Genomic DNA, 27,795 nt, shown 5'->3' on the forward strand with positions numbered 1-27,795 from the left:
GATGAGGTATCATCATGGAGATCTTGGACGTATATTTTAGCAGCTTTTATATTTTTATCGTCATACATATTTAAATTGGCCGGAATAAGTCTTTCAAGTGGTATAACATCAATAAGCCTTTGATTAAAACGAGCATTGATTCTATTAAATAGTCAAGATACATTATACATATAAACACGGCCCATGGGGGAGATTGTAACCCCCTTAGCCCCCCCTTGGCTACGCCACAGGTAAATTGTACCGTTTTAATAATTAATATTCAATTTAAGAGAAATGGAAATCATCTGCTCCTAAACACGCTATATAGTTGAATTTTCAATTATTTTTACTAATCATAACATTAGCAGTATAAGAATTAGACTGAATTCAAAATGTAATTTTAATATAGTATTAAGATCTTTGTCATCGTATAGGCAATATATGCAACATATATGTGTTTTATGATACCGTTGAAGAATTAAGAATTAAGTGTAAACGAGTGATGTAAAATAAACGATCACGTAACGTCTTGCCAACATTTATAATTAATTGAAGGAAAATAATTATTATCTTCCTTCATTAAATTTGATCATGACTCTTGATACCAAAGAAACAGAAATAAAACTAATGTAATTTAATTACATAAAAAAATCATTTTTTTCATACCTACTAGTGAAATGTGTATCATAGAATTGACCATAGAATAACTAGAATATTTGTATTGCCCCGTGGATTAGAGATTTATCGTAGACAGTAGAAGAATTATATTACTCTATGGTTGAGATGACATAACATGAACACAATTGATTCTCTTTTAGTATTTACTTCATACTTATTGCTTATTCATATTCAATAAAAGTATTGTAGTACCAATTCAAGACCGTAACCTGGCAAGACATCATGAGTGAAAAAAAGAAAAATTAATATTCTCTTATTTACTTACAAAATATGTAGAATGAATAATGAAAAACCCTCATCCTTCAAACATAGTAAGTAATAATTCCTGATTTGATTTATTGAATTATTTAAATATCTATTCTAAATGTATAGAGTATTTCAAGAATGTTTGGGATTTGTGGTGTTTTGTTGTTATATTATAAATTTGATAACAATTTATAGGAAGTAAATGTTAATAACTCATTCCCAATTAATAATCTGATGATAAATCTGAGAGTCAGGATCAATTAAACAATGTATACACTACAATTCGACTAATATTATTAACAACTAATGTTGTCAATAAATGTTAAATATTATAATAACTATTAGGCACTAATTTATTATTTAGGTTTAGCATTTGGTTACAATAAAATAATATAACTATCCGTCCATCATAGTCGTCGTATGTTCAGTGCCAAATCTAGGAAATTTGATTCCCGGAGCTAATAAAAATGCAGCGTCTTTTTGTAAGTAAAAGTACGGGATATATACATGACTTTTTTTATTTTTATTTCACTTACGAGCGCATTGGGCAAGCATACCCATTTGCTCTCCTTCGATCCGTCACTGGGTATGTTTCTAATGGGGATTGTTGTTTAGTTGGTAAACGAGCTTTCATTTTACTAATTTTACAACTATTTTCATAATAATTGCAAAAAACTGACGAACAATTTGCAAAAAACGTCAACATTCATCACACACCGGTTTTCATTAAAATTGAAATTTGTTTTTATCGTAAAAAATAGTTTGCTATAAAATAAATATTAATGTTCGTACATAAAGATTCGAATAAAGTTACAAATATAAAATATACTATGGAGTCAATACATGCGTTTATTCTACTCAGACAAATTTATCATTCATTAGTAATAAATAATTATCGTTTTAAAATGTAATATTTTTACTCAATGCCTTGTATATAATTATAATTTTTAATTTAATATGAGATGTTGGTATTCTAGGTTTTTTTTCGTTCAAACTATCCCGTGCCAGTACTTACTCAACTTTTAATTAGGTTAACTGCCGACGATATTCTAGTAGCGACACAAACCATAGTCTCGAACAAGATTTTATCTCGTGCGATAACTATGAATAAACGCATTTTATACAAATTACCTAATAGCATTAACAACTGTTATTATAGGATATTATAGTGAATTTTAAAACTAAGAGCTAATTACATGCTTCCTTTTACTTGTATATACTTGCATAAACCATGTACTATATTGTAATGAAATTACTTGTCTTATTATTATAATTATTTAATCACCTATTACTTGTTATCAATATCGATTATCATTGCTTGTGTATTCAATAATAATTATTGAATACACAATCAACGATAAATAAATAATAAATAATAAATTATTTATTTGGTATAAACAAACAACATAACAATCAAACAACCATACTGATAAGTAACAATTAAAGTAACAGTAGATGTAATATTTGTTTTCAAGACTGTGTGCTAACATTAACGAAAAAAATATGATGTCCCTGCCATCACTTTTATCCCTAGAGGTACCATGAACATGTCATTATTATTATAACGTTTTCTGTATATAGTAATAAAACATTTTAATACGCACATTTGTACGAAAATAATAATAATTTTACGTGTCACTATATTGTAATATTTTATTTCGTTTCCAAATAATAATTATCGTTTGTAAAAAATAATGTTTAATCACCGGATTCATTAACAGTATTAATTTATGCGGAGCATCCGAGTTGGATCCTGAGTACTAGGGGCTAATCGCAGGTCAGTAGTGTACTAGTTGGGTCCCGAATTTTTATAGGTACTACGCTAGTTGGGTTCTGAATTATTTTAGGTATTACACTAGTTCCTGAATATTTTTTGGTAAGTACTACATTATACTAATATTTTTCTTCCCATTTTAATAGACGTAGGACTGTCTATGATCTATTTAGATCACAGGTATGATTAAAAATATTTCTTATAGTTTTTTTTTTGTTTTTTAGTTTATTTTACTTTAAAATATAAATTATTAGAATTGTGTCAGTAAAAATATTAAATATGTTAAAAATCAAGTATAAAAATACATATTATATAATATAATTATAGCCATATAGGTAAATGAAAAAATATTAAAATTTTTAAAATCATTATGTAATATTAATAAAATTAATGGAAAAGAAACTAAAAATCAAAAAATATAAAAATATTTTTAACCATACATGTGGTCTAAATAGATCATAGTCCTAAGTCTGTTAAAATGAGAAGGAAAATGTTAGAATAATATAGTACTTAGATACCAAAAAAATATTCAGGAACTAGTGTAGTACCTAGTTATAAAAATTCGGGACCCAACTAGTGTAGTACCTAAAATAATTCGGGACCCAACTAGTGTAGTATCTAAAGTAATTTGGAACCCAACTAGTATAGTAATTTTTAATTCGGTACCCAATTCGGATGCACCCGATTTATGTACGATTTAGACCAGGGATGGCCAACCCACGGCCCGCGGTCCGCATGTGGCCCACTTTGGAATGTTTTGCGGCCGATGAGATTATCAAACATTTACAAAAAAAAAATTATTTTTATCCCAATAAAATATTTTGGAATGCCCGTACAACGTCGATGCCGTATTATTAACAACATAATCGTAACAAACTGTTTGATTCATCAACAAAATCTTTATTCCCAAGTATTGTCGATGTACCATGTTATTCTAGTAGTTATAAAAACAGTGAATTACATTCGATTTTCTGCATCGACAATTTAAAGAGTTCTTGAAAGAATTAGATTCAGAATATGGTTATAAAATCAATAATAATTCATTCTGTTTATTTCAAATAATCAATACACCAAAACTTATTTTATAATAATAATAACTAATCCTGTTTAAAATGTTTACTCCTAATTTTTTTGTATTGCAAAATACAAATATAATTGTATAAGTGGCCCGCAAGATCATTTGGGTTGGCCACCCCTGACTTAGACTAATACATTTAATGAGACATTATTGTTGTATAATATTATTGCAATGTAATCTAGGTATTGAATGTTTTAATAAATATTTCGGAACGGCAAATGCATTAATTATCGTAATAGAAGAGTGATGTAAGAGAATACGAAAAACGTTTAAATGTGTATGTACCTCCGTGCGCATATATAAAAAGTAAAATAAAAAAATACTGGTATAAATTATACTAAATTAAATCCTAGGAATTATTTCTTAGCTGACAACAAAGCGTGTAACTTAATCATCTGAAAAATATCTACAAGTTTAACAGAGGAGTTCTCTTAGCAGTTGACAGGTGTACAATTATTACTTGATCTAAAATTGCAATCTTCGAAATTAATTTATGCTGCAATAACCTCTCCTACACATTTATATTAATCTTTGAACTCGTGGATATTCTAATAATTTTAAAAACTTTACAGTACATTAATTATTATTTTCTAACGACGACGAATCAAAATGAATAACTACATGTAATTATTAAATAATGGTAATTATTGTGAAAACATTAATTTGCTATTCGTCTGTTTTCGAATATATTATATTTATTAGATATAACTGTAAGAAATTTGTTGTCTTATTTTTTTACTACTTTTAAGATTTTAATTTTTTTTTAAAAAAAATACGTGTTATAGATTACATAGAAATACAAATGTAATTTTTAACTACCTAATATATTTTTACTGATTATAAATATTAAAAACCTTACATAATATCTGAAATAAGAATTATTTTTAATATTTTAAGAGCGAATTTCAAAAACAAAACATATTATTCGTTTTATACTTTATATAAGAAACACAAACTAGATGGAATTATAAGGGATGAGGGGAATAAATGTATTCCATACTTGCTTATGAAAAAAAAAAACTGTCGCTGCGTTTTTCCTTATACAGTATATAAATTAATTGGAAAGTCAGTAATTATTACTCCTAATATAATGCAGATATTAAAGTTCCGTTTTTTTAACATAATATGTAACTTATAGCCCATCTTTTACCATAGTCAAAAAAATTCAAAATTTAAAACCACAAACATTTTTTTTTGATTTCTCAAAAAAAATATTTGAAAATTTTCGAAAATAGCCACTTTGTAGAATTATAAACAAATTTTATCAATAAGCCTGAGTTATAAATTAAATGGGTAAAGAAAATGTACACTTTATTGCGTAATTCGAGTAATGTATCATAGTTTTTCCTGGTAAATTGATTGCACCGACATATGATGGCGCTTCAGTTATGAGCGGCAATATTAACGGAGTTCAGGCAAAAATTAAACAACATTATCCAAATGCTAATTATGTATACTGTTACGCTCACCAGCTTAATTTAGTTATGGCTAATGCTGCTTCAATAAGTAGGAATGTTCGGATTTTTCAAAAGTTTTTTTACATTTTTTTCAACGTCTTCTCAAAGAACTGCTGTTTTGGACGAAGTTGTTCAAAGACGTTTACCTAAAGTAGCTCATACAAGATGGCATTTTCATTCTAGAGCAGTAAATACTGTATTCGAGTATAAGGAAGAATTAATTAATTGCACGGAAAAAATAATAAGTGATGAATCCATTAAACATATACCTATTATTGAACAGGCATCGAGACTAAAAAGAACATTACTTGATAATACATTTATTTCTTGGCTTACAATTTTTCACAATATCATGCCTCATGTCGATATATTGTATAGTCAATTATAAAAAAGAGAAACTGATTCAACAACTGTGAAAAATAATATTGAAAATTTTATTAACGAGATTTCCAAAATAAGAAACCAAATGGGAACGTTATGTGAAGGTAATTTTGAACAAAGTGGTGATAAAAGAAAACACAGAGAAGGTGAAATAAAACGAGAAGCAATTGAAATGTGTGATAATATTATATCTCAGATAAAACAAAGATTTGGTTTTACTGGTCATCTGGTTGCTTTATTTTTGGTCGATAATTTTGAAAAATATCATAAGCATTTTCCGAAAGATTATTTTAATGAAACTATAAATGTATATCCATATTTTGACACTAAAAAACTAAAAACCGAGTTACAATTAATCTATAGCAGAACTGAATTTAGATCCATGAGTGGAGCTGTAGTATTATTATTTATTAATTATACAATTATACATTATTATCATTTATACAATCTGAAAACCTTATTGGTACATTAGGTGTGAGCATGAAGCTGTTAAAAATTATTATTACAATATCAATGTCTACAGCGGAATCAGAAAGGTGTTTTTCTACATTAAAAAGAATCAAAACATTTTTACGTAATACAATGCATCAAGACAGATTATCGACGTTAGCAATGCTATCCATCGAAAAAAACTTTGTAATGAATATAATTGATTTCAATAATAAAGTCATAGAACGATTTGTCAATTCCAAGGAGAGAAGAATTGACTTTATATATATATAATATATATAATATTTAATTTTTTTGTGTAACTACTTTCTATAATTAATTATGACACTGTTGCTTATTGTAACAATATATATATATATACAATAAATTATGACAAATATGTAATATTATAATTTATAATACATGTTTTAAAAATATGTAAAAATCCAATAAATATCATGATAATGGCATTTTGAATCTAATTTGTTTGTAATTAAACTTTTGTGATTTATTTTTTGCACACCACCCACTTTGAACATCACGAGCCGCTACTGTTGTTTATATTATTTTTTATTGTTTGATTTTGAAGTTTTTTATTATAATTTATAAATATGTTGCAGATCATAATATTTGATAACACATTACATTAGTATTTAAAAATTATTTTTACTTATACTTTAAAACATTTGTATTAACTGTTGAACTACAAAAATTATCGATTTTTTTTTTTTGATATTTTATTTTGTTTTATAATGAAGATTATATTAAATGTAACCATAAAAAAATAAAATGGATTTTATTACTCACTACCTATATTGAGAAATTTTTATCTATTTAATCACTCGATTATAATATTGTCTCAATTACAAATTGAAGCCAAAGAAATACTCACTTAATTTTATCAATTTTGACTTTTCGAGTAAAATATTTGAAGTATGTTACCAAATTAAACTTAAATCAGTTTCCGCATAATCAAAATGTTGTCTTTCACAATACCGCTTTTCGTATAACTAAACGAATGTATTCTAAAAAGAGCTGTATGTTATTTTTTTATTTCTCAGAGTAACTAAAGAAAACTGTTGAAAATTAATTCTTATATCACTTACCATTGATAATTTTTTTAAAAATATTTTCTCTTTCTATTACTTTTGGCTATTTTCCTATTTATTTTTTACTATCGTTATGAGATTCGTTTATTTTAATTAAGCCGTAACTCAAATCAGAACTGGAATTCAACATTCAATAAAAATAAGTCAATTTTTCAACTTTTTTCTTGATTAACAATACAATTTTATTAAAAATAATAATTACAATAATTAGTGAAATTAGTCAAAACTCTATAATAATATCACAATTTATTTGTAAAAATTTTTACATAAAAATATAATTGTTATATTTAATTTTACCAAAATGTTGATATAACTATGATGTATTGACAATAACCAAAAGAATATGAAACTTATGACACGATAAAATATGATATTTTATTTTATAGTCAGAGCAGGGGCATAGCGGGCACACATAAGCTCCGCTTACACCTAAGAAAAAGTAAAAATAAGATTTTATTAATGTTATTAAAATTATAATTAAAATAAAATCTATCGAATATTTATCTTTTTTTCTAAACTTAAAAACTTTCTTTTAAACAATAAGAGAGCAGTAAATGTTTTTAAGAATATGAGGCAACAACATCTTGATGAACACGGCAATATTGTGGTCGTCGGCTGTCGCTTTTGACGGTGGAAAATATTTTTCATTATATTATATACATTCAATCTCGTAGAGAATGCATCGTATTTTGTATGCACTTTTTTTGCTTTTATATATTGCACTGGTATACTATAGATGTATACTATTCAGTGGTACTTTACCACATAGTTTATTTACGTATAAACGTAAATTATAGTTCATATTATTTTCATTTCCGATAAACGTTACTGAGCAACCGAAGTGTTCAATAACAAAATTCTTTCAATAACAAAGTAATTGTTGACTTCATCAGAAAAGCAGAAGAAATTATTTGTTGTTTAAAGAAAATTATAATTTATTTTTCAATTGTTAAAAGTTAAACTTAAATTTATTTAGTTGAAGAGTTTTAGGTATTTTTTTTTTTAATTAAATGTATTATACTGTAGACTAATTAATATAATTTCAATATACTAGTATTGATTATTATAATATTATTGATATATTGATTAATATATAATCAATGATGCTAGGTAGTTTTTTTAAAATCCATGATACCCCACCGAGTTAGAGATCTCAGATGGAGTCATAAGCGCCACCAAGAATTCTGTCGAGGGGATGCCTCGTGCATAGTAAATACGCTGATATCTAAATAATGCTTAAATTATTTTCGTTTTTTCGGCGGTTATAAAGTAATATAAGCTATAGAAAATTCGATAATGATAACGATAGCCTGTACCCTACATTTTTAAATTGTATTCTTTTTTTTTAATTCCAGAGAGATGAAAGTGCACCCCCTTGCACCCCTCTCGCGTAATCCATGGATAGAGCTAATGGCCGCATTATAGTATTTAGTGATTAGTGGGTTTTAATACATTATTATGGTACATCATTGATCTTTGATTTTTTAGATGATAATTTTTTTTTGTAATATGCTCTTTTAAGTTATGCAGACATGCAGCGTTCTAGATATCTTCCTTGGTTTTATTTCCTTAAAATGTTGACGGGAAGAATATTGATTGGAATATAGCATTTAAGTACTTTATTACAAATATAAATAGTATTATATAAATTGTTCAATAATTTGTTTAACACTACTCCACTTGGTTGTCTATACCAATATAATATATTATGTCGTTGCTTGCGAAATTTAATTAATATACATATTGGTAATGTGAAAAATATTCAAACTAGGTATTACCTAAATCGACAATAGTTGATGATATGACATTAATTCGTTTATCGATGTCAGTATATGATCAAATAAAAATTGTTTTTACTCGATTTATATGCGTACGTGCCTAATTTACCTTCACTGCAAACTCAGAATAACATAAAATTCGATTAGAACTTAATTTTCAATTCACCCATCCAAAAGGTTCAAGGTCTTTTGGTGTGTCTCCTACTAAATTATCTAAATCGTTTTTTAACGAATACCGAATATAATGAAAAACGCCCAATAATTTTCATCTCCGGCCGAGGCTCCCGTATGGCTGTATTTTGTAGAAGAAACCACAGCAATTTTTCTATCTACAGGTGAATTCCCTGATCTCAACCACAACAAACAACGTTCGGAAACGCGTGTGAAGTAATCATCTTGAATGTATGTATGTATAGATGTGTATGTGTGCGTACACTTGGATCGATGAATGCAGAAACGTCACGAGTCACTTATTTTATGAAATCGAGATATTAGTAAAAACGTATACTAGTCATGTGTTTATATGCATTGAATTTATACATATATATATACAATGTATATATGTACATACATTTTTAATTATACTTTTTACACTCAAAGTACAGAAAAAATTTACTAGTAACATACTTTTTTATTAATATCTCAATTTCATAAAATATGTGACTCATGACGTTTCTGAAATCATCGATTCACTTATGATATCTAACATTTATTGCATTTTCGTTTCTAAAACGTCACACCGATGCAATTTTAGGTATATTATAATATTGCAGGTCGACATTTCTGTGATGCCATACGGCGTTCGTGGCATGTCCAATGACAACACAATACGTGTTAATCAAAAAACGTAATAAATAACAAGAGTTACCCAATGCACATACATTGTATGCATGTATACAATGAAATTGAGATAGATGAAATTAGAATTTCTCAATTGCTATGTGATCGGTGCACGTTCAACGTTTCAAAGCTTGTATCATATACCCTTGTAACGTTTATGCGGATAGGTTAAGACTCTTGCGGCTATTGTTCAATCATAGGACCCAAGATTAGCCTTGGCAGTTCATAATACATCGTGATTGACCGACGGCTGACATAACACCCCGCGACATTACTGCCGTTTAATCTGTTTCGATCGATCTAAAACGGTCTAATTGCAACACGCATTTTATTGATCATACAATGTCATCGTAATCCATCTTGTTGGTCCAGTAAAATTGTCTTTAAATATTATAGCTTCAAATGAATATTATACATTGTGTGTAATGTGTACGATAACATTTTCATTTTATTTTTCATGTGAAATTAAATGTTACTATATTAGTGTCTTGGAACTTAAAGTTTAAGAAGTTCAAGAACAAATAATAGTATCTTGCGTTATAGCTACAATTTTAAAGTTTTTTACGTATAATATAATGACATTCAGTAAACATAGATACACTTATTAGAATATAAATTAATATTGTCTTTCATAATGTGGTCAAATAATGTTTTTTATGTTTAAAATTGAGAATAAACAAGTTGCCGTTGTTTTAAGAAATTTTTATATGAATTTTACACAATTTTTACATGTTAGTAGTATAATTATTACTGTCGTTTTAAATGCGTTAATATTACGTAATTTCTGTTGATTTTTTTAAGGGTACACATTTAAGCTTATTGTCTTGTGTTTAAACAAAAGATTGTGGATAGTACAAATTACGGATAATTGTGTCGTGATTGTAGTTCTATCGTTGTCATACGTATTACACATTGTTAATTGGCATACACTATGCATCCCATATATGAAGATATATTTGAGAACTATTCTAAAATTGATACCACTATCGAGATTATTATGAAATAATGATTTGTACACAGTTTCACGTGTATCAAATAATTGTTGGCAGTACAATTTTATTTAGCGTGAGTGCATGTTCATTAATGCGATTATAATTTGAAGATGGAACAAAGAATCTCAAACAAGGAATTACAATGGAATGTTGTTATAAATTAATATAAAGTGTTACAGAAACGTTCCAAATGTTGAATTAAGCTTATGATAAGTTAGTTATATCCCGTAATACTGTATTTCAGTGGCATAGCCAGTTTTTATTTGACAGGGAGTTATGACAAGTGGAAGGCCAAGCACATTGAAAACGGATATTGCTTACGTCATAATTAATATTTCAACGAATTATTGGACACAATTTTGGGAAAAGAAAATTTTGTGCGCGTTTTGTTCCTCATGCGCCAATCACGGAAAAACGTCAGTGACGTGTCTCGCACGCGGAAAATTTGTTCGAGATGATAAAAAAAAACCTACATTTTTTTTAACTCATAATTATGGCAAACAATACGTCAAAGAGCCCAGGGTCGGGGAAAATGCACCATGACCAAAAAATTGAGACTTAGAAAATCCAAAACCAAGACCATGTAAATGGTGGTCTTTTTTTACTTCTATGGGATTGTGCACGATTTTTTAAAAACACGTTTAACATCACTTCTGAAAAATAATTGTACGGGTTAGATCATCTTTGTCGAAAAATCAGTCTTTTTTTCTTACTACATGACAATGCTCTAGCACACATTGCAGTGATTGTCATTCAGTTTACGGCTAAAAAAAAATCGTTCCAGTACTTAACCACCCAACTACCATATTCGTCAGATTTAAGTCCTCTAGAATATTTTCTGTTTCCTAAGCTGAAAATGGAGATCAGGGAATATAATTTTGACAATATTGAAACAATTCAAAAATCTGTGAGGGAGAAGCTCAAGAACATTTCTGAAATTGGCTTCAGATGTTACATGGAAAAATTGGAGGACCGAGAAAGGAGTTGTGTAGTTTGTAATGGTGATTACTTTGACTAAAAAGTTTACTTAAAACATTTTTTTAATTTATTTGTTACATTTGTGGCTACAATTTCAAACATATGAGAATGGGACACACTGTGTAATAGTTTTATACATTTAAATAAATTTAATGTCACTTATTAAATATATGATATTTAGGCCGGTAACTTATTCACATAAGTATAACTATTAAAATAATAATAGCCTACGTATGGTTCTTTTTTATCTGATTTAAGCTGTAATTTATTTTATATTTTAACTAAGTTAAAACATTATATAGATAAAATATATAAAAATTTATATTTAATTTATTCACAATTCACATTATTATTCTATATTATTTAAAGGATATTGATGATTTATTAGTTACACTACTATTACATTATAATAATGGACGATTATAATTTCTTTCACAAGTCCATCTGACGTATGTTAATAATTACAACATGTTTGATATTGTGAAACAACTAATAACTAATATTAACATAAAAAAACTTTGTACAACAGTTATGCATGTTTGAATTTTTCACTCTGCAATTTATAAAAAAAAATCCAACGAGGATAAAACGAATGCGTTCGTGAGAATTTTATAAACATTTTGTTTCTTTCTACCGAGCCGATTAAGTTTATTTTACCCAAAGGAAATATGATAAACTCATAGCCTTTTATATTTCATTAACATATTAGGTTTCCATTAATTTTACTCATATGTATAAATAATGCTACGCTATACATGTTTATGTACTTAAGCATCTTTCAGAGAATAAAAAGAGTCGTTTATAAATCTAGTTTGTATACAATATCTGTAGTTCCCATAGTATGTATTAAGTAGTTTTGGAATTTACACGCCATTCAATTAACATATTTACACTTACACCTTTTAGTAAACAATTTATATTGCTGCAGAGAATGCCAAACTTTTCCATGATGAGTGAGCTACATTCAAAATTGCAATTATTTATAGTATTTTAGTATAGTATTAGTATAGTATTTAGTATATAATAACATTAGTGTGTACGAAAGAAAAGAAAATTGTATAATATTATTACGGTTTGTTAAAAAGAAAAACATTAGATATAATAGTTTATAATGGATATATAGTTAATTTTTATTACAATCGACCTATGTTTCTTTAAAAATCGACGGGTTGGCGACCCTTGCTCTATTTTAGGATCTATTTCGAACTTATTTATTATGTGATCGTTTCATTGTGCGTCGTATGGTGCATTTTCTGTTTTAAAGAATCGACAAACTTGCAAAATCATCAGTACACAATATACCTATAGTGAAAACAAATTACATAACTTGTTTATTTATTTTTATAACTCTTATGAGTAGGTACATGGTCCAATCATAATAAAATTAATGAACATTATAATTCAACACTTAGAGTTAAATTAATATATTTTTGAATATATAAAAAGTATTTGATAAAAGATCAATTTTGTTGTATATATTTTCTATCGATATACAATACGATTAATTGATGTATTTTATCAAGCCTGGGCAGTAACGAATTAATAAATTAAAATTTAATTTAACTTATTAACTTAACTTATTTCATTACTGATAAATTAAATTAACTTATTAACTTAACTTATTTCCTTACAGATTAACTTGAGATTAACGTATTATTTTTTTAATTTAACCCAATTAAGTTAATTTGATTTTCAAGACCAGAAAAATATTTTTGTAAAATACCGCATTCGATAACAAGTTCATGAATTTAAAAAAATATAAAAATAAAAATTTCGAACAATTTTCAAATGCGATCATAATATTTATCATGGTATTAACTATTGATAGGGGTGCCGCCGGTCTCGGGAAAAGTACTCAATTATCTTAAGAATATTGAGTAGAAATAGCCATGCTATCCATGAATTACATTACCTTTGTCATGAAAAATGGTCATAAATCAAATAACAGATGAAATTCAATAGCTGATCAACATTTTGAGATGAGTTTTTTATTGAGATTCAATAGGTATTTTGATTAACCTGGCCATTGTATTATTTTATTTGTTTTGATTTTAATAAAATTAAATAATATTATATATTTATTTGGTTTTTGTATGTGCTTTACAGGGGCGGCTCCAAGGGGGTTCCTAGGGGCCGCTGCTCCCTCCCAAGCCCGTACCGTATTTATAAAAAAATGTATATTGTTAACAAAAAATGCATATTATAATATGTACTATCATACGACACGCACAAGTATCTAGATAGAGCCATAGAGGTATGACGGTTGAAGAGTTTTTCCACACTTCGGAGACTAAAAACCTGGCTTCATTCAATGATGACTGAAGATAGACTATTAGCATTATGTCTTATATCATAAAGTATATCATAAAGTAAATATTTTAAATTAAATAGATCATATTATTGATATTTTTGCCAATTTTAAAAATAGACGACTTGAATTTGTGTTGTAAAAATGGTTGTTTTCTTTTTATTATAAGATTTTTGTAAAATTATAACTGGGCCCCTCCTAACCAAGGCTCTGGAGCTATCCCTGGTGCTGTATACATTTATTACCTGTATAATTTTATAGTTATACTTTCAGTTGCAGTAATTATTTTTAGTTTCCATACTATTATTGAACATTAAAAATAATACTTATTTTAAATTAAATTTATCATATGTGATTTTTATGAAAAATAAATAAAAACAAACCATAAATTTGACATTTGAGTGCTAAATTTGAGTTTAATAAGAATTATCTGCATTTTCGTTATCATTAATGTTAAATAAGATCTGATGTAAATTTTGAATATATAAATCACTTATATCAGCGATTAATTTAAATAATTTTTTTTTTGTAATCAACTTAACTTATTAATTGAATTAAATGTTAACCAAGTAGTTATTAAATACGAATAAAACAAATCAACATTTATTAATTTATCTTTCAGTTATTTTAAAATTAATCAAGTATAATAGTTGGGAGACGATCCTTTATGTCGATGACTAACTTACGATAAATGGAGAATAAACCGAATAATTTCCTTCTTATTTCTAACGTCGCGTAATAGGATCTGAAGGGGCGCAATTTCAATAAAAAAATTGGGGGTGTTAAAACCCTTCTATCTTTTTCATGTTACTTAATGGTTATAGACACCAGCAACCCGAACAATTCAACTGCTATTAAAATATTTGGTAAATATTTGAATATTTCTAAATTTAAATTGTTCATTTTGATTTTATATTTTTATTGTGCGTATAACGAATTACCCGTCTGTAAACACAATTGTTTCATCACATGATCACTTTTAGATTCTAAGTGAAACGAAGGATATTATGGTTTTAAAATGATGTTTGAATTTTATTTTTTTAACACTTTTTCGGATAGAAATACTGGTCTAAAAATTTTTTCTAGGATATTTTTAGATTTTAAATTGGCATGTGGTGGTACTTAAGATAAGTCATTTTTTTAAATCTTAATAGTTTTTCCATGCATGAGGAAAAAACTCCTGAAACGGTAAAAATACGCTGTAAACTTTCACTTTTCAGATTTTAGTTATTTATACATAATTCCAAAAGTAATGTGGCTAGAAACTTTAACTTTAACTTTAACCCTATAGCAAAGATATTTTTTTTCATATTTGATAAAGTTTTCAAAAAGCGTTTTTGATTTAAATATAGAACTTTAAAGATACCTAAGGCTGGATTTAGTGCTCGACCAACGGTCAGCGCTGACGTCGGTCGAACGTAGCTGTATCAATAAATGCATACGAACAACTACAGTGCAGCGCTGAAAAGTTGATACGCGCGTACAGCTACGTTGTGCTGACGAGGACCGTCAGTCGAGCTCGTCCGTCACGCGTACGTTGGTCGACCGACGGGCCATATCGGTAAATGCTGCCATTTAGTTTGACGCTGATTGAGCGACCGACTGTGAGCGCGTACTCAAGTTTTTTAATTCTTATTATACTATTATATAATTATAATTTTACAATGAACATCGATACATGGACATGATATCTTCTGCGTCTTTTTTTATTTTTTCTTAATTGTTTGCGTAAATAATGCGCACATATCATAGAATTTACTAGGTATGGATTCATAATTCCAAAAGTTTAAGTATTTTAAAAAATTGACTAATAACGAAATAACATACACAATATGACCGACACAGTTGCCGATCAGCTATGTACTAAACGCTTTGTCACGACCAACGGTCGAGCACTAATCCTAGCCTAATATTTTGAAAGTCTTTATGTAATAACATTTTTATTTTTGGATATTAAGTGAAAATGTAACATCACCTTACTCATATTAGAGTACCTACTTATTTCACGATATTGAAAAAATGTTTAAAATCGTTAGTCTCAAATTTATTTCATGAGCATTTAAGTAAATTATTATATCTACAATTTTTACGAATTTTACTGTTTATACATCAATTTTTAACATTAAATGTTTATTAAAAAATTTTGTTTAATCCAATCAAAATGAAACTTTGAATACAGATAAATATTTGGTTAAAAAAAATTGTCTTCGTCAAACAATAAAATGTTAAATAGGTTGACAATAAAAGAACATACCAAATAAACAGACTAAAAATAGTAAAATATAGTTATAAATAGTTGATTTTTATACTGAACCTTTGCTCAAAACTGTTTTGATAAAGAAATGAATTACCAAAACTCAGTACATGCCACTCATCCCGGTGTCTCAGCCGATCATTCAGTTAATCTCTGTTAATAGAAGCTAAGAGAAAATAAAATTTAATATATTATTCAATAATAAAAAATACGAATAGAATAATATTGTACATTATATTATTATATTAAAGTAATCTAATCGGTATGATTATATACAATAATAATATATTTTTGTATTAACCAATAAATATTTAAATCATAAAATTATATATTCATTTTGTTGTCATATCAGAATAAAAAAAGAGCAATTCAATATGATGGTTTAGGTTTAGAGATTTAAAAATCTGGTGACCCTACCTATTACTATTATCCAGTTCAAGGACCGAAAAGATGAAGGACAAATTTCCACCACCATTATTTAAATAATAAATTTATACATTTATACAATAAAAACTCTGTTTTTCTATGCATAATGAGTAATGAGTATTTTAATGTAAATTAACATGAATACATTTGGGGGTGCTAATTTCGAAAATGGGGGTGCTAAGCACACCCTAGCCCCCCCAAATTGCGTCTATGAGGACCTGATAAATGAAAATTTGAACCCGACATGTATGTTACACATTGTACATTGTATCGAACTAAAATGTACGCAATTTACGTGCACCGCAGGTACTGGCACTGTACGGCTTAAACGATCCCGTGGTGAGGGGCGATTAGCGGGAGGGGGAAATGATCGCCTCGAATAATATTCGTGATGATCGTCCGTTTTTCATCGCAACCTCTCGACCGCTGGCGCGCGAGCACTGCGAAGAACGATGGACAGAAAATAATAATAATAATAACAATTACGTGGACGGGTCGTCAGGAGTGGGCGTATAAGAGCGATGCTGCACCGTTGCCGCCGCCGCCGACGTCTTTTGTTGCTCCGTTGCCCCGGACTACCGCCTCCGCCGCCTAACCGGTTCCCGAGCACCGGCAGTTCTTGGCCGGAACACTAACCGTACTGTCGTGTGCGGTGCGAGTGCCCGCGAGTGTCGCCACCTTTACCTTCAGTACATCATCGATTTTCAGGTTTACAACAAATTATAATAATAATAATATTTTTATTTAATAATTATCGTGTTCGTTCGCCGTCCGTCTCTTGTTGTAATTAAATATTTAAAATATTATCGTTGTTATTCGCAGTTCGATCTGTTATCGCGTTTATAGTACCGGAACATCGTCTCGTCTCATGTCCGGAGAAACGTCACGAAGCGAAACATAACAGTGCGTGGTCCGTCGTCATGTTCTCCAGCAGAACTCGGTCCAGCGTCCGGCTCAAGGATCCCAAACAAAGGTACGGCTAGTAATCATTTATCCGCGATTTATTCATATTTTGTCCCCGCCGTTATCGTTTCGCACCTGCACAAGTCGTGTGCGCGAGATGACGCATAACAAATAAGGATTAATACGTACGCGGGAGGAAAACTGCGTCTACCTGGGTGGTCCTATCCGGTACGTGTCCAGGTACATAAGGGCGTGCATATCCAAGGTACACCCTAAATCGACATCTCACTGCGCCTAAAGATTTACTCTTTTTTTTTTTTCTAACGCACACGCTCACAATATCTATTATGTTACGTATATTGGTCAGCCGGTACACACCGTTCGGAGATTGTTATCGACCTTTAAATACCCTGCGCCAGGTTGTTTACGTAAGAACTAAAGATTTATCACCACGGCCCATTACATTTTTCGATAGGTAGGTACAACAAAATAGTCGGTTATACAATATAAATTATACGTGCACCGCCGATATTGCGTTTTACAGAGACACCTTTGGAAAGAGTTTAAAATCCGTTCAAAGCGGACATGCGACACGAGAACGTCGTAAAGTATTTCGTTATTTTCTCGCACACACAATACATATATTATCTGTTATTACAGTATAGCTGCAGGTAGCCGCTGTTGCCGCAGGTTATTCGTTTAAATCAGTCCGGTGTATCGGTGGTAATTCCGTTTCAGTTAGCGCGCACGATTCGACGTATAAATGTTTTCCGAAAAAAAAAAAAAAAAAGAAAAAACCTCAACCGTCTTTGTGTAGCAGTTCGCCGTATTTCACTCGACAGGGTTTTTCGCATCACGGGGAAATACGATACCGTTCGACCATTACCGTGGTCAAGAACGTTGGCCGTCGACGGGGCAAGTACGGTGTCGCGCGCGTGAAGCGTAGCGGTTGACTCCGGGTGCCGACAAAGAACCGAGCGGCAACGTAAAAATCGTTTGTGGACAACGGCCGCGGCGGGCGGGAGACGTGTCGCCTCGTGCTCTCGTACGCGTACCCGTACGGACGACATTTCCGTGTTCGTTTTTCACTTTGTTCGCGCGCCGCGATTTAATGAAAAGCATTTCGCCCCGGTACGTGCGACGGCGGAGTGGTCTCATAAAAATTTGTTTTCTTTTGAAGCGCGCGCGCACCGTATCACAGTACGGCGGGGAAATAACCACCACACCAGTGGCGTTCGTTTTACTCGATTTTCCCAAGAGATCGTTATCATACCGTCGCATACCTGAACTCCGGATCCGACTTCTTGCACATTATACGCGAAATTATCACGCTACCTTACTTCCCAAGTCATTCAATTACACGCAGACTCGTGTGTGTTATATTTTTATTCTATTTTTTTCCTACATTAATACGTTTTTTATTTCCCCTCGCCCCTACCGCCCGACATTGTTGTAAACGAGCCGAAGGACATGAAACCGCGCGCGTACATCCGAAGAAGAGAGGGAATAGTCGGTGGCGATGGCGGCGGCGGCGGAAGGGAAAAAAAAACAATCCACAGTCTTTTCGTGGCCCGGTAATTGGCTTTAGTTTTGCCGACGCGTGGGAACATTCTCATTTGTGTACGCACAATGACGACGAAAATCACTTAACGAACTGTGTGCTCCATGAAGTTTAAGGTTACAGTTTGTAAATTAGATTGCTATTGCTAGTTCCGCAGAACCTGTGATTATGCGTCTTCCTTGCGGACGGATTTGGGGCAACCGTGCGCTGCCGAGGGTTTTCGCTTTCTGATGGACATCTAGATCCGGTCTACAATAGTAGGTGATTCCAATTGTTTGAAACAAACTCGTTCGTGTCGTTTTCAAATAATGAATGAGTCGCGTTACAATAACCAGCGAATACGTACCTACGTTAAATGGGGGTTACGGATTTGACATATAATTATTCCGAGTGGAAAGAAACGTTTTATTAATTTATTATTTTGCATATAATGGTTTTTCATTAACACGTTCAGTGCTGCAACAATGTATTATCTATACATCTCACCCGAAGCTTCTAGAAAAAGTCTCATACACAAATGACAAACTGCCCAGAATAAATATAAAAACATAATAAGTTATTTTTTTAATGAGGTTAGTATTAAATCATTACAAACCGATCAAAAAAATCAGGAATAAAAAAATAGTATATAGTTTTTTCTATCGCTTCGTAGGTAATAACACGTTGAACACATGATAAAAGTTACTGATGTCTTTATATTTCACCACTGCCCAGAAGCGATATTATTTGTAATACAGGATGTCCCAAAAACTGCTTTTATTGAATTGACTTAAAATACTTTATTTTTCCAACAAATATAACAAAAAAGGACATGAGCAGTTTCGGAATAATCTCCGGCTTACGTTTGAAAAAATATATCATTCCAATGATTCTCCCTCTAGCTTGTTGACAGGCTGTAATTCGTTCGAAAAAATTAGCAATAACTGCCTCTCAGTTCTCTGGTGAGTTCCGCAATCACACGTTGCACGAATTATTTCAAATCGTTTATGGTTCTCCTCGATTTTGTTTAATTTTCTCAGACCAGCTGACCACGAAACAAGGATAATGTTCACCCAATGGATCGTGATCAAGCAAATTGAGGATGGCGGATTAACAAAGAAAATTATTATTTCAGACGAAGCACGTTTATATTTGTTTGATTTTGTTAACAAACAACATGTCGCATTTGGGGCTCGGAAAATAAACGTCAGTTTCAATAAAGATAAATGCGCTCACAATGGGTGTTTTTAGCTAATTTAAAAAAAGTTTTTTTTTTTGAAACACAGTAGTGCTATTCTAACAATCATTATCGTCCTAGAACAACAACTTTGACTATATACTATATATTGCGGAAAAATAAAAATACCTTGAAAATATAATAAAATATGTATACTTAAATATAAACGTCTAAAACTAAAAACAAACGAAAATAGAAAGCATTTCATCGTTCGATTTGTAAGATTATACTATTTGCCCAAATTTAGTTTTAAAATTATCGTAATCCGCCAAAATATTATCTGTTAAAACGCGTACAGAATTAAGCGATCATTGACGTGCATTATATGCCTGTATACATGTCGACACAATAGTGGCTGGAGTAATTTGTTTCGTGTTTTTGTTGTCAATATGTCTACTCATATATACAAATCAACAGCGGTGTAGTAACATTGAACGCGTTTACAGTATTATTTTGTTGGATAATCTAATGTAAATAAATGTTTTATGTACTGTCATCTTTTAGATGTTATTTTTGAAAAATATATTTTTTCTCATTAAATTGATTTGATTTTGCGGGAAAAGAGTTTGTAATTTTCTCTTTTTATACATTACTTTTGGTGATTTTTTTATCGGTAGAACAAGTGATTAATTTAAATAAAAAATTAAGTTATTGATTGCATTCGTGCAGATAATCACGGAATTGAGTATAGACAAATTATGACTAAATGCTATAAACATTAAAAAAATGCTAGTGGTACGTTGCTGTGTGTATGAAAAAAATTCACACAAAGATAATTTTAAATTTTTTATTTTTATTTTTTAATGTTATAGCATAGCTATTAGTTATTAGTTATTAAAATCATAATATATAATATATTTTTGTGAATTTACTATAAAATTTTGGTGTTGTTAATAGATACCGCGAAAAAATAAAAATCACGAGTCGACTTTTTTCTAAAAATTTTTATCTACTATAGTGTGACAGAATTTGATTTATTTTCATACATTATATTATACAGGTAATATTATTTTAAGCATTAAATTAAAAACAAATCAAACGATTTGATTAGTGATTATTATTATTTCCTGCTAGTAGATTGATAGGCAGACAATTTTATGTAGAGTGTCCCGTGTATTTAATAAAACGAATGTAACCGTGTTGTGGCCCAGAGTATGTATACACTTACTAAACTGGTCCTTGTCGGCAGCCGGTTTTTTGTTCATTTGTTTGATGTACTCATATGTTCTGTACACTTAAAAGGCGTTGGTGTTGTAAACGATTGTTGTCGACGAAATTAAATTTAGTTTCGACAAACCAAATAATTCCATTTATTCCGAACAAGTTTTTTAATTCCGACCGCAAACCGCTTTGAATGTTTACTTATAGGGTAAAAAACCATTTGGTACTTACTTTTGAGCCGATTTGTGATGATAGACATCCCTTGGAAGTAACGGTTTACGAATTACCATAATGACCGAGTCACCCAGTTTTTAACAATTGTTCGTCGAGTGAAGTGAATATAAGTAGACACATCAAGTATGAAATGACGATTATCAAAAAAAGTATGATTTAATTTTTGTAATTTACTAAATATGACATATAATAGCGCAAGAAGTTTAGTCACCATAACGTAGACTATAATACGTTATTACATAGTTACTAAATTAACTATAAAAAATAATATTATTAGAATATTGACGAATTGTGAAGCGTTCTTTTTGCTTAGAATAATAATTTAGTTGTATATGCTTTTTCTTCTATCAACATAAACCGCGAATCTTTGTGATCCTGATGGTATAAAACTAGACGGTCACGTACTAACGGTAAAGATCGTTCGTTTTCTTTATGCATATTTCCATATCATCTCTTTGTCGTATTTATTTATTTATATTAGGAAATAAAATGTGGTTTTCACTTGACGTTCTTAAATAAATTAGTTTGCAAAAAAAAAATAAATATTTTCCGATGGTTCATAATATGTGATTAATCGAATTAAATTATTTTCACGATTCGATTTTAATTTTATTTGTATGTGTCTATATGACATTTTTCAAAATATAATTAATAATTGTTTGATATATCTGCAAATTAAAGTAGTTATGTGTAATTGATAAATATGTTCTTGCATATTTCAGACATCAGTATAGCGTTTCCATTTTAAAAAGTTACATTCGCATTATATTTGTTCAATTTAAGCTAAAACATCGAATGTAACTATTATTCTTGATAATAACAAATTTTTTCTTTTTAACGACAAAATTGATTGAAATCCATAATATTTGAATATTGCAGTCTTGATTCTTATTTAGTGTGAACAAAGAACGTTTTAATTATGTACCGTTTATAGAAAACGTGGTCTTGAACGTCACCCGGACAATATATATGTACATATTTTAAATGCAGACTCATAGACATGGACGTGTCTCGCGATTAACGGTAAAGATCGTGTCTACAGCAGTAATCGCGGTCTTACTTGCATTATGTTATACCGTTTGGTTTTGAATAATAGCGTGAAAGGGTAAGAGGGATGGTGGATATTTGCATTTCTAAAATCACGGGTAAAACTTCGTGTTTGATGTTTCATGCAAATATCGCATTTTATAAATATTATGCACGAATATAATGTATGTATTGTATGGATCCGCGTGAGCGCTCGTAATTATTTTACACCCGGGTTTGTGTTCTGCTCAGTCAGCATCTCACACACACACAAACCCATATATGTATCTTATAAGTACTTTACTTACAGGATAGGGTCCGTTGACCTGATCTGAGCTATAGAAGCGACGTCAGTGATCGCGAGAAATGTGTGAAGCGTTTCGCACTCGAATCGACTTTGCGAATCACGCGTGCAAGAAATGGTCATTTTGTGTTATAGTGGTTCGAGAAAAAAAAAAGAAAAAACATTTTAACTTGCATGGTGTATGTCCATCCGGGCAGCAGGTCTCGCACAGTTGTATTGTACATAATACGCCAAGTCGCCAACTGTATATTATATAGTTGGCGACTTGGCGCGTTATCTGAAAAGTTGTACGGGTGTATATTTTATATATTATATTTGATTTCGTAGACGATATAAACTTTATCTATGAATAGTTGTATTGTCACCGTTTGTAATTTAATATATATTTGTATATATATATATATATAAGTATGAATGTCTTACGACTGTATAATATTATTCTTAATAACGCGCAGATGACCCGAGTAATCAGCAGCTCATCTTGTTTCCCTTACTCAGAGTTGTGAGGAGGTAAGTAGATAAGTATCTGCTAAAGTGACTTTGTAAAGCATGTATATACTACGTATAAAATATATCACCAGTGGGAACACTACTATGCGACTGCAGTTAGTATAGCTACGAGGAATCATCATTCTGCATTGCATTGTATATAGAGGAAACCTTGGTGCAGTGCCGTGCCTAGCAAAATTTAGCGCTCGATGCCAGAATAATTTTCAGTGTCCCCACCCCATCTATCAAATATTTTTATATCCATAGACTTTAAGGAGACTACATAAGACTGTGGGGGGGGGGGGGTTCTATTTAACTGCTTACTTTGTATTTATTAAATTAATGAAAGAAATAATCAATAACTAAAGAATAATATAATATAACTCAAACTGTAGAAGTAGAACAAAAAATGTAGATAATAATCTATCATACTAAACCGGTAATTTATGTATAAATCAAATTTATTCGATTGCATAAAAAATAACTTATCTTTAAACAATTGTCAATGAAAAATAATTGGGGAACTTCTGCGTTTATGAACTATGATGTGAACACCATTATAGATTCCATCTATTATTACATGGATTAAAAATCAAATCGTTCAACTCTTTCAAGTTGACATTCGTTATTATTGTTTTTAAATTAATTATATCAATTAACAATTAGAATTGAGTATAATGTTAAAATGGTATATTGTTGTTCATTTGTTGTCAACGATGTCGTCATTCCCGCGAAAAATAAACAATTTATTTCGTTTTATATGTTGATTTTAATAATTACCGATTCAGATATATTTATGTTAATATAGTATACATAAATATAATAAATATTATTAGAATATAAATTATTGTGCACATCTTTAATCTAAAATCTTAAGGTTTAGGATTATTAATAGCTCAAAATCAAAATAATAAAATATCTCCCGGGTGAGCCTAGCATACATATGAGTATATGTATGCGTTTTTGTTAATTTTGTAAAAATTATTAAGGTCTTATAGCATATTTCTTAGTAATAAACACTTTTTTACATTACAAAATACGAATGTTAATATGTTAAATTAACTATTGACGCATATATTTATGAGATACATTTTATAAAACCTAGATGAAAAACAGTAGATTTGGAGTAACGTAATGCATTATGTATCCATGAAACATTTATATCCCCATAATATATATATTTTTTAGTAAATGTAAGCTTTAGAAAAAAATAAAATTTCATAGAAAACTTTGTACGAGTAAAAAGTACAATAGAAAATGTTTATATTGAATAGAAAAATATATTGTGATATAAAAAAAATAATTGATAATTATACTATATTATTACCATATTATACAATATTATTTTGTGGATCTAATGATAGTAAGATGCAGAATAAACGTCATAATATATTCAATATAATAATATATATAATATAATTATAACATGATATAATTCAAAACTAGAAAATATAAAAAAGAATAACTATACAAATTTGAGGGATTGTCAAAAAAAATACGAGTAGGTGCGCATTGATAAACATCTTGATTTTACCATAATTATACAAATTCCAACATTTTATTAAATTTAATTGTTATTATAACAATTATAAAATATTTTATGAATGTTGATTCACCGCCGTTGTCACTTATTTTGAATAAGTACATACATCATCAACTTCTATTTATTATGGTGATTAATTTATCACGCAATATAATTACTTAAACGATTTAAATATTTGAACCATGTAAGAGCGCATTATTATGAATTAAGGGTATCATAACGTGTATTGAGCGATTGATATAATCACGGAATCCAAGTACAGCAGATCTATATAATAACATATTCTATATTTTAAATTACAAAACTTATGAATTAATTGAGAATTAAAAATTTGTGGTTTTATTATCTTCTAAATGTATTATTTACTTATAAATAATACAAATAATAAAATAATTTGTATTCTATAACTATCATATAACCGTGAATTATTCCATAGAAAGTATACCTACTTTATATATTATTTAGTTGTCGAAAATATGTAATTTTTTACTCACATTATCGTTCAATCTGATCATAACATTCAGAAAATCATCATTAAGTGTTTTGACATTTTTAGAAATTCTCTCTTACTACTTTTCTTTTTTATTTAAGTTTCACACCAATCATTTGCTCCATAGTGTTCTGTTCGCGAGTTATTTCAGTAATTTAAATGTCAATTGAAGAAAAATTTATTTTCATAGGTAAAGCATATTAACTAATATATACTTGTAATGTTCAATGTAGTAACGAGTAAATCGAACCCCAAGTATATATTAAAAATGACCTACTATTCTTATGGTAAAGATCGACTATAATTTTTTTTTTTCTTTTGGAAAACAATAATATTAAATAATAATACAATATTAATTATTATTTATTAAATAATAAAATAATATTGGAATGTATCAATAATTAAAATGGCAATTATTAAAAAATAACCACGGGAATAGAAAATTTTGAAAACATTTGATTATCATTTGGAATTTTTAACTCTTATGCGATCGATGATTTGATCAACCCGAGTCTGTTATAATTTAGTTAACATATTTTAATACAATTCAAAAATTATGTCAGAACGGGTTTAAAAATGACAATCGATCGGCGTTAAAATGAAAATAAACGGCGTACACGCATTAACTGATTATATTACGCGGAGTTAATCCGTGAACGTAATCCGTGATGCGATTGATTTTCACCGTGGACAGAAATCTTGTCGATATCCGATGATGGTCGAGCCACCTCTAGCCAAACCGAGCGTATTATGCTGTCAAATACTGCAAAATGCCGTTACACCACACGGTCCTATTGTAAGTACATTTGTGTACATATCTAACCGTGTACCTATAGTCTACTTGCCTATAGTATACTTACCCATAGTACCTACCCATAGATACTTACCTACCTACCAATACCTGTAGATGCATCCATTTGTGCCGTGTCTCACGACCACCTGCACCGATATATAATATTGTAATGCTTTCTTTCTCCATTTGCGCGCGTATCAAGCGTATCTGACCTTTCCAGGCGCGTGCTGAAAAAAGGTTCATATAGGTATAACAGTGGAGTAGGTATAAGCGTACACAACATTATTTATACGTTAAACGATATTTTTTCGTCGTCGTTTTGCTACATAAGTATACAAATACGTTTAGAAAAATACTAACCGACAAAAACAATGGCAACACATGTTTTATGGTCGTGCTTCGGGTTGAATAGATACTCCTTATCAGAACTGGTTCCATGTGGTAATGTAAATGCAAATTTAGCTCAACAACCGAACAGCGTGTAAAAAATTACATTATACTCGCGCGCAGCAAACGTATACATTTGTGGTTTAGCCAATAGGGGAGGTCGATCGATCGGTCGATCACTTAGTTACAATATTTTTCAAATATTTAGTTAAATTATTTTTTCAATTTATCTTTTTCGTTATAGGCAATACAAAAGAGTTCTCAGATTTAATAATATTGCTAGCGTTTTGTTTTTCCATTTCTCTACGTACCGCAATAGTTCATTATTAATGAATCATTAACATGCATCAAATTTTAACATTGTGATATGAAGTGTTTAATACTTAGCATAAAATATGAAACATTTACTTAGATTCTTACATAGATATTGTCATTGTTATTATTATTATTATTATTATAAAAGATAATCATTAATTAATTCACGGTTAAAATATTATACACAGGTCGGTAAATGTTTATTGTTATAATAATTTTTTTTAAATATACTCAAGTGGGTATTTAACATGCTATTTCAACCTTAAAATGTCTTTAATTAAATTAAAAATAAATTATAACTGTCATTTATTATAGATGACTAATAAAAACCTGTCTTCATATATAGTATTTTCAACCAAAAAGCTTCATGCGAGGTAAACATTATTTATATTTTATAATCGTATTGTTTTCAAATATGTACATAGTTTATCTAGGAAACGTTTGAAAAGCTATACAAGTTCGCAACTAACTCAATTGTTTCGCTGTTGTTTCTCTCAAATATAGGTACTACTGGATGCGGTATATTATACCAATTAAATAGAGATAGGTTTAAGGATTAAGACTTATATAAGTGGCAAGATAGAGGTTTTTTGTTTCGAGCATTATCGCCGTTAATTTTCATAATATATAACTCAAATATACATAGCACGATAAATATGTTTTGTG

General features: G+C 29.6%; 1 protein-coding gene, 1 long non-coding RNA gene and 1 pseudogene across 3 annotated transcripts in view; all 3 read left to right on the plus strand.

Annotated features, from left to right (window-relative positions):
• The first annotated feature begins 11,280 nt into the window (after positions 1-11,280).
• LOC112679965 lies at positions 11,281-11,759 on the plus strand (annotated as a pseudogene).
• Positions 11,760-17,309: 5,550 nt separating this feature from the next.
• Positions 17,310-27,795, plus strand: part of LOC112680005 — a 163,466-nt gene continuing 152,980 nt past the window's right edge. The window contains exons 1-2 of one of the 2 annotated variants that reach the window (XM_025549978.1): positions 17,310-17,415; positions 17,530-17,680. In XM_025549978.1, the coding sequence (XP_025405763.1) occupies positions 17,628-17,680 (53 nt within the window). In that variant the 5' untranslated portion in view covers positions 17,310-17,415; positions 17,530-17,627. Of the gene's footprint in view, positions 17,681-27,795 lie in introns of both variants that reach the window. The other variant, XM_025549979.1, reaches the window with a different exon arrangement.
• On the plus strand, positions 19,537-20,543 carry LOC112680007. Its single transcript, XR_003148277.1, has 3 exons — positions 19,537-19,743; positions 19,824-20,112; positions 20,191-20,543. It is a non-coding gene; the product is annotated as an uncharacterized LOC112680007 (long non-coding RNA).

This window comes from Sipha flava, unplaced genomic scaffold, assembly GCF_003268045.1.
Source record: "Sipha flava isolate LNK unplaced genomic scaffold, YSA_version1 171_pilon_pilon, whole genome shotgun sequence".
NCBI classification, from domain to species: Eukaryota; Metazoa; Arthropoda; class Insecta; order Hemiptera; family Aphididae; genus Sipha; species Sipha flava.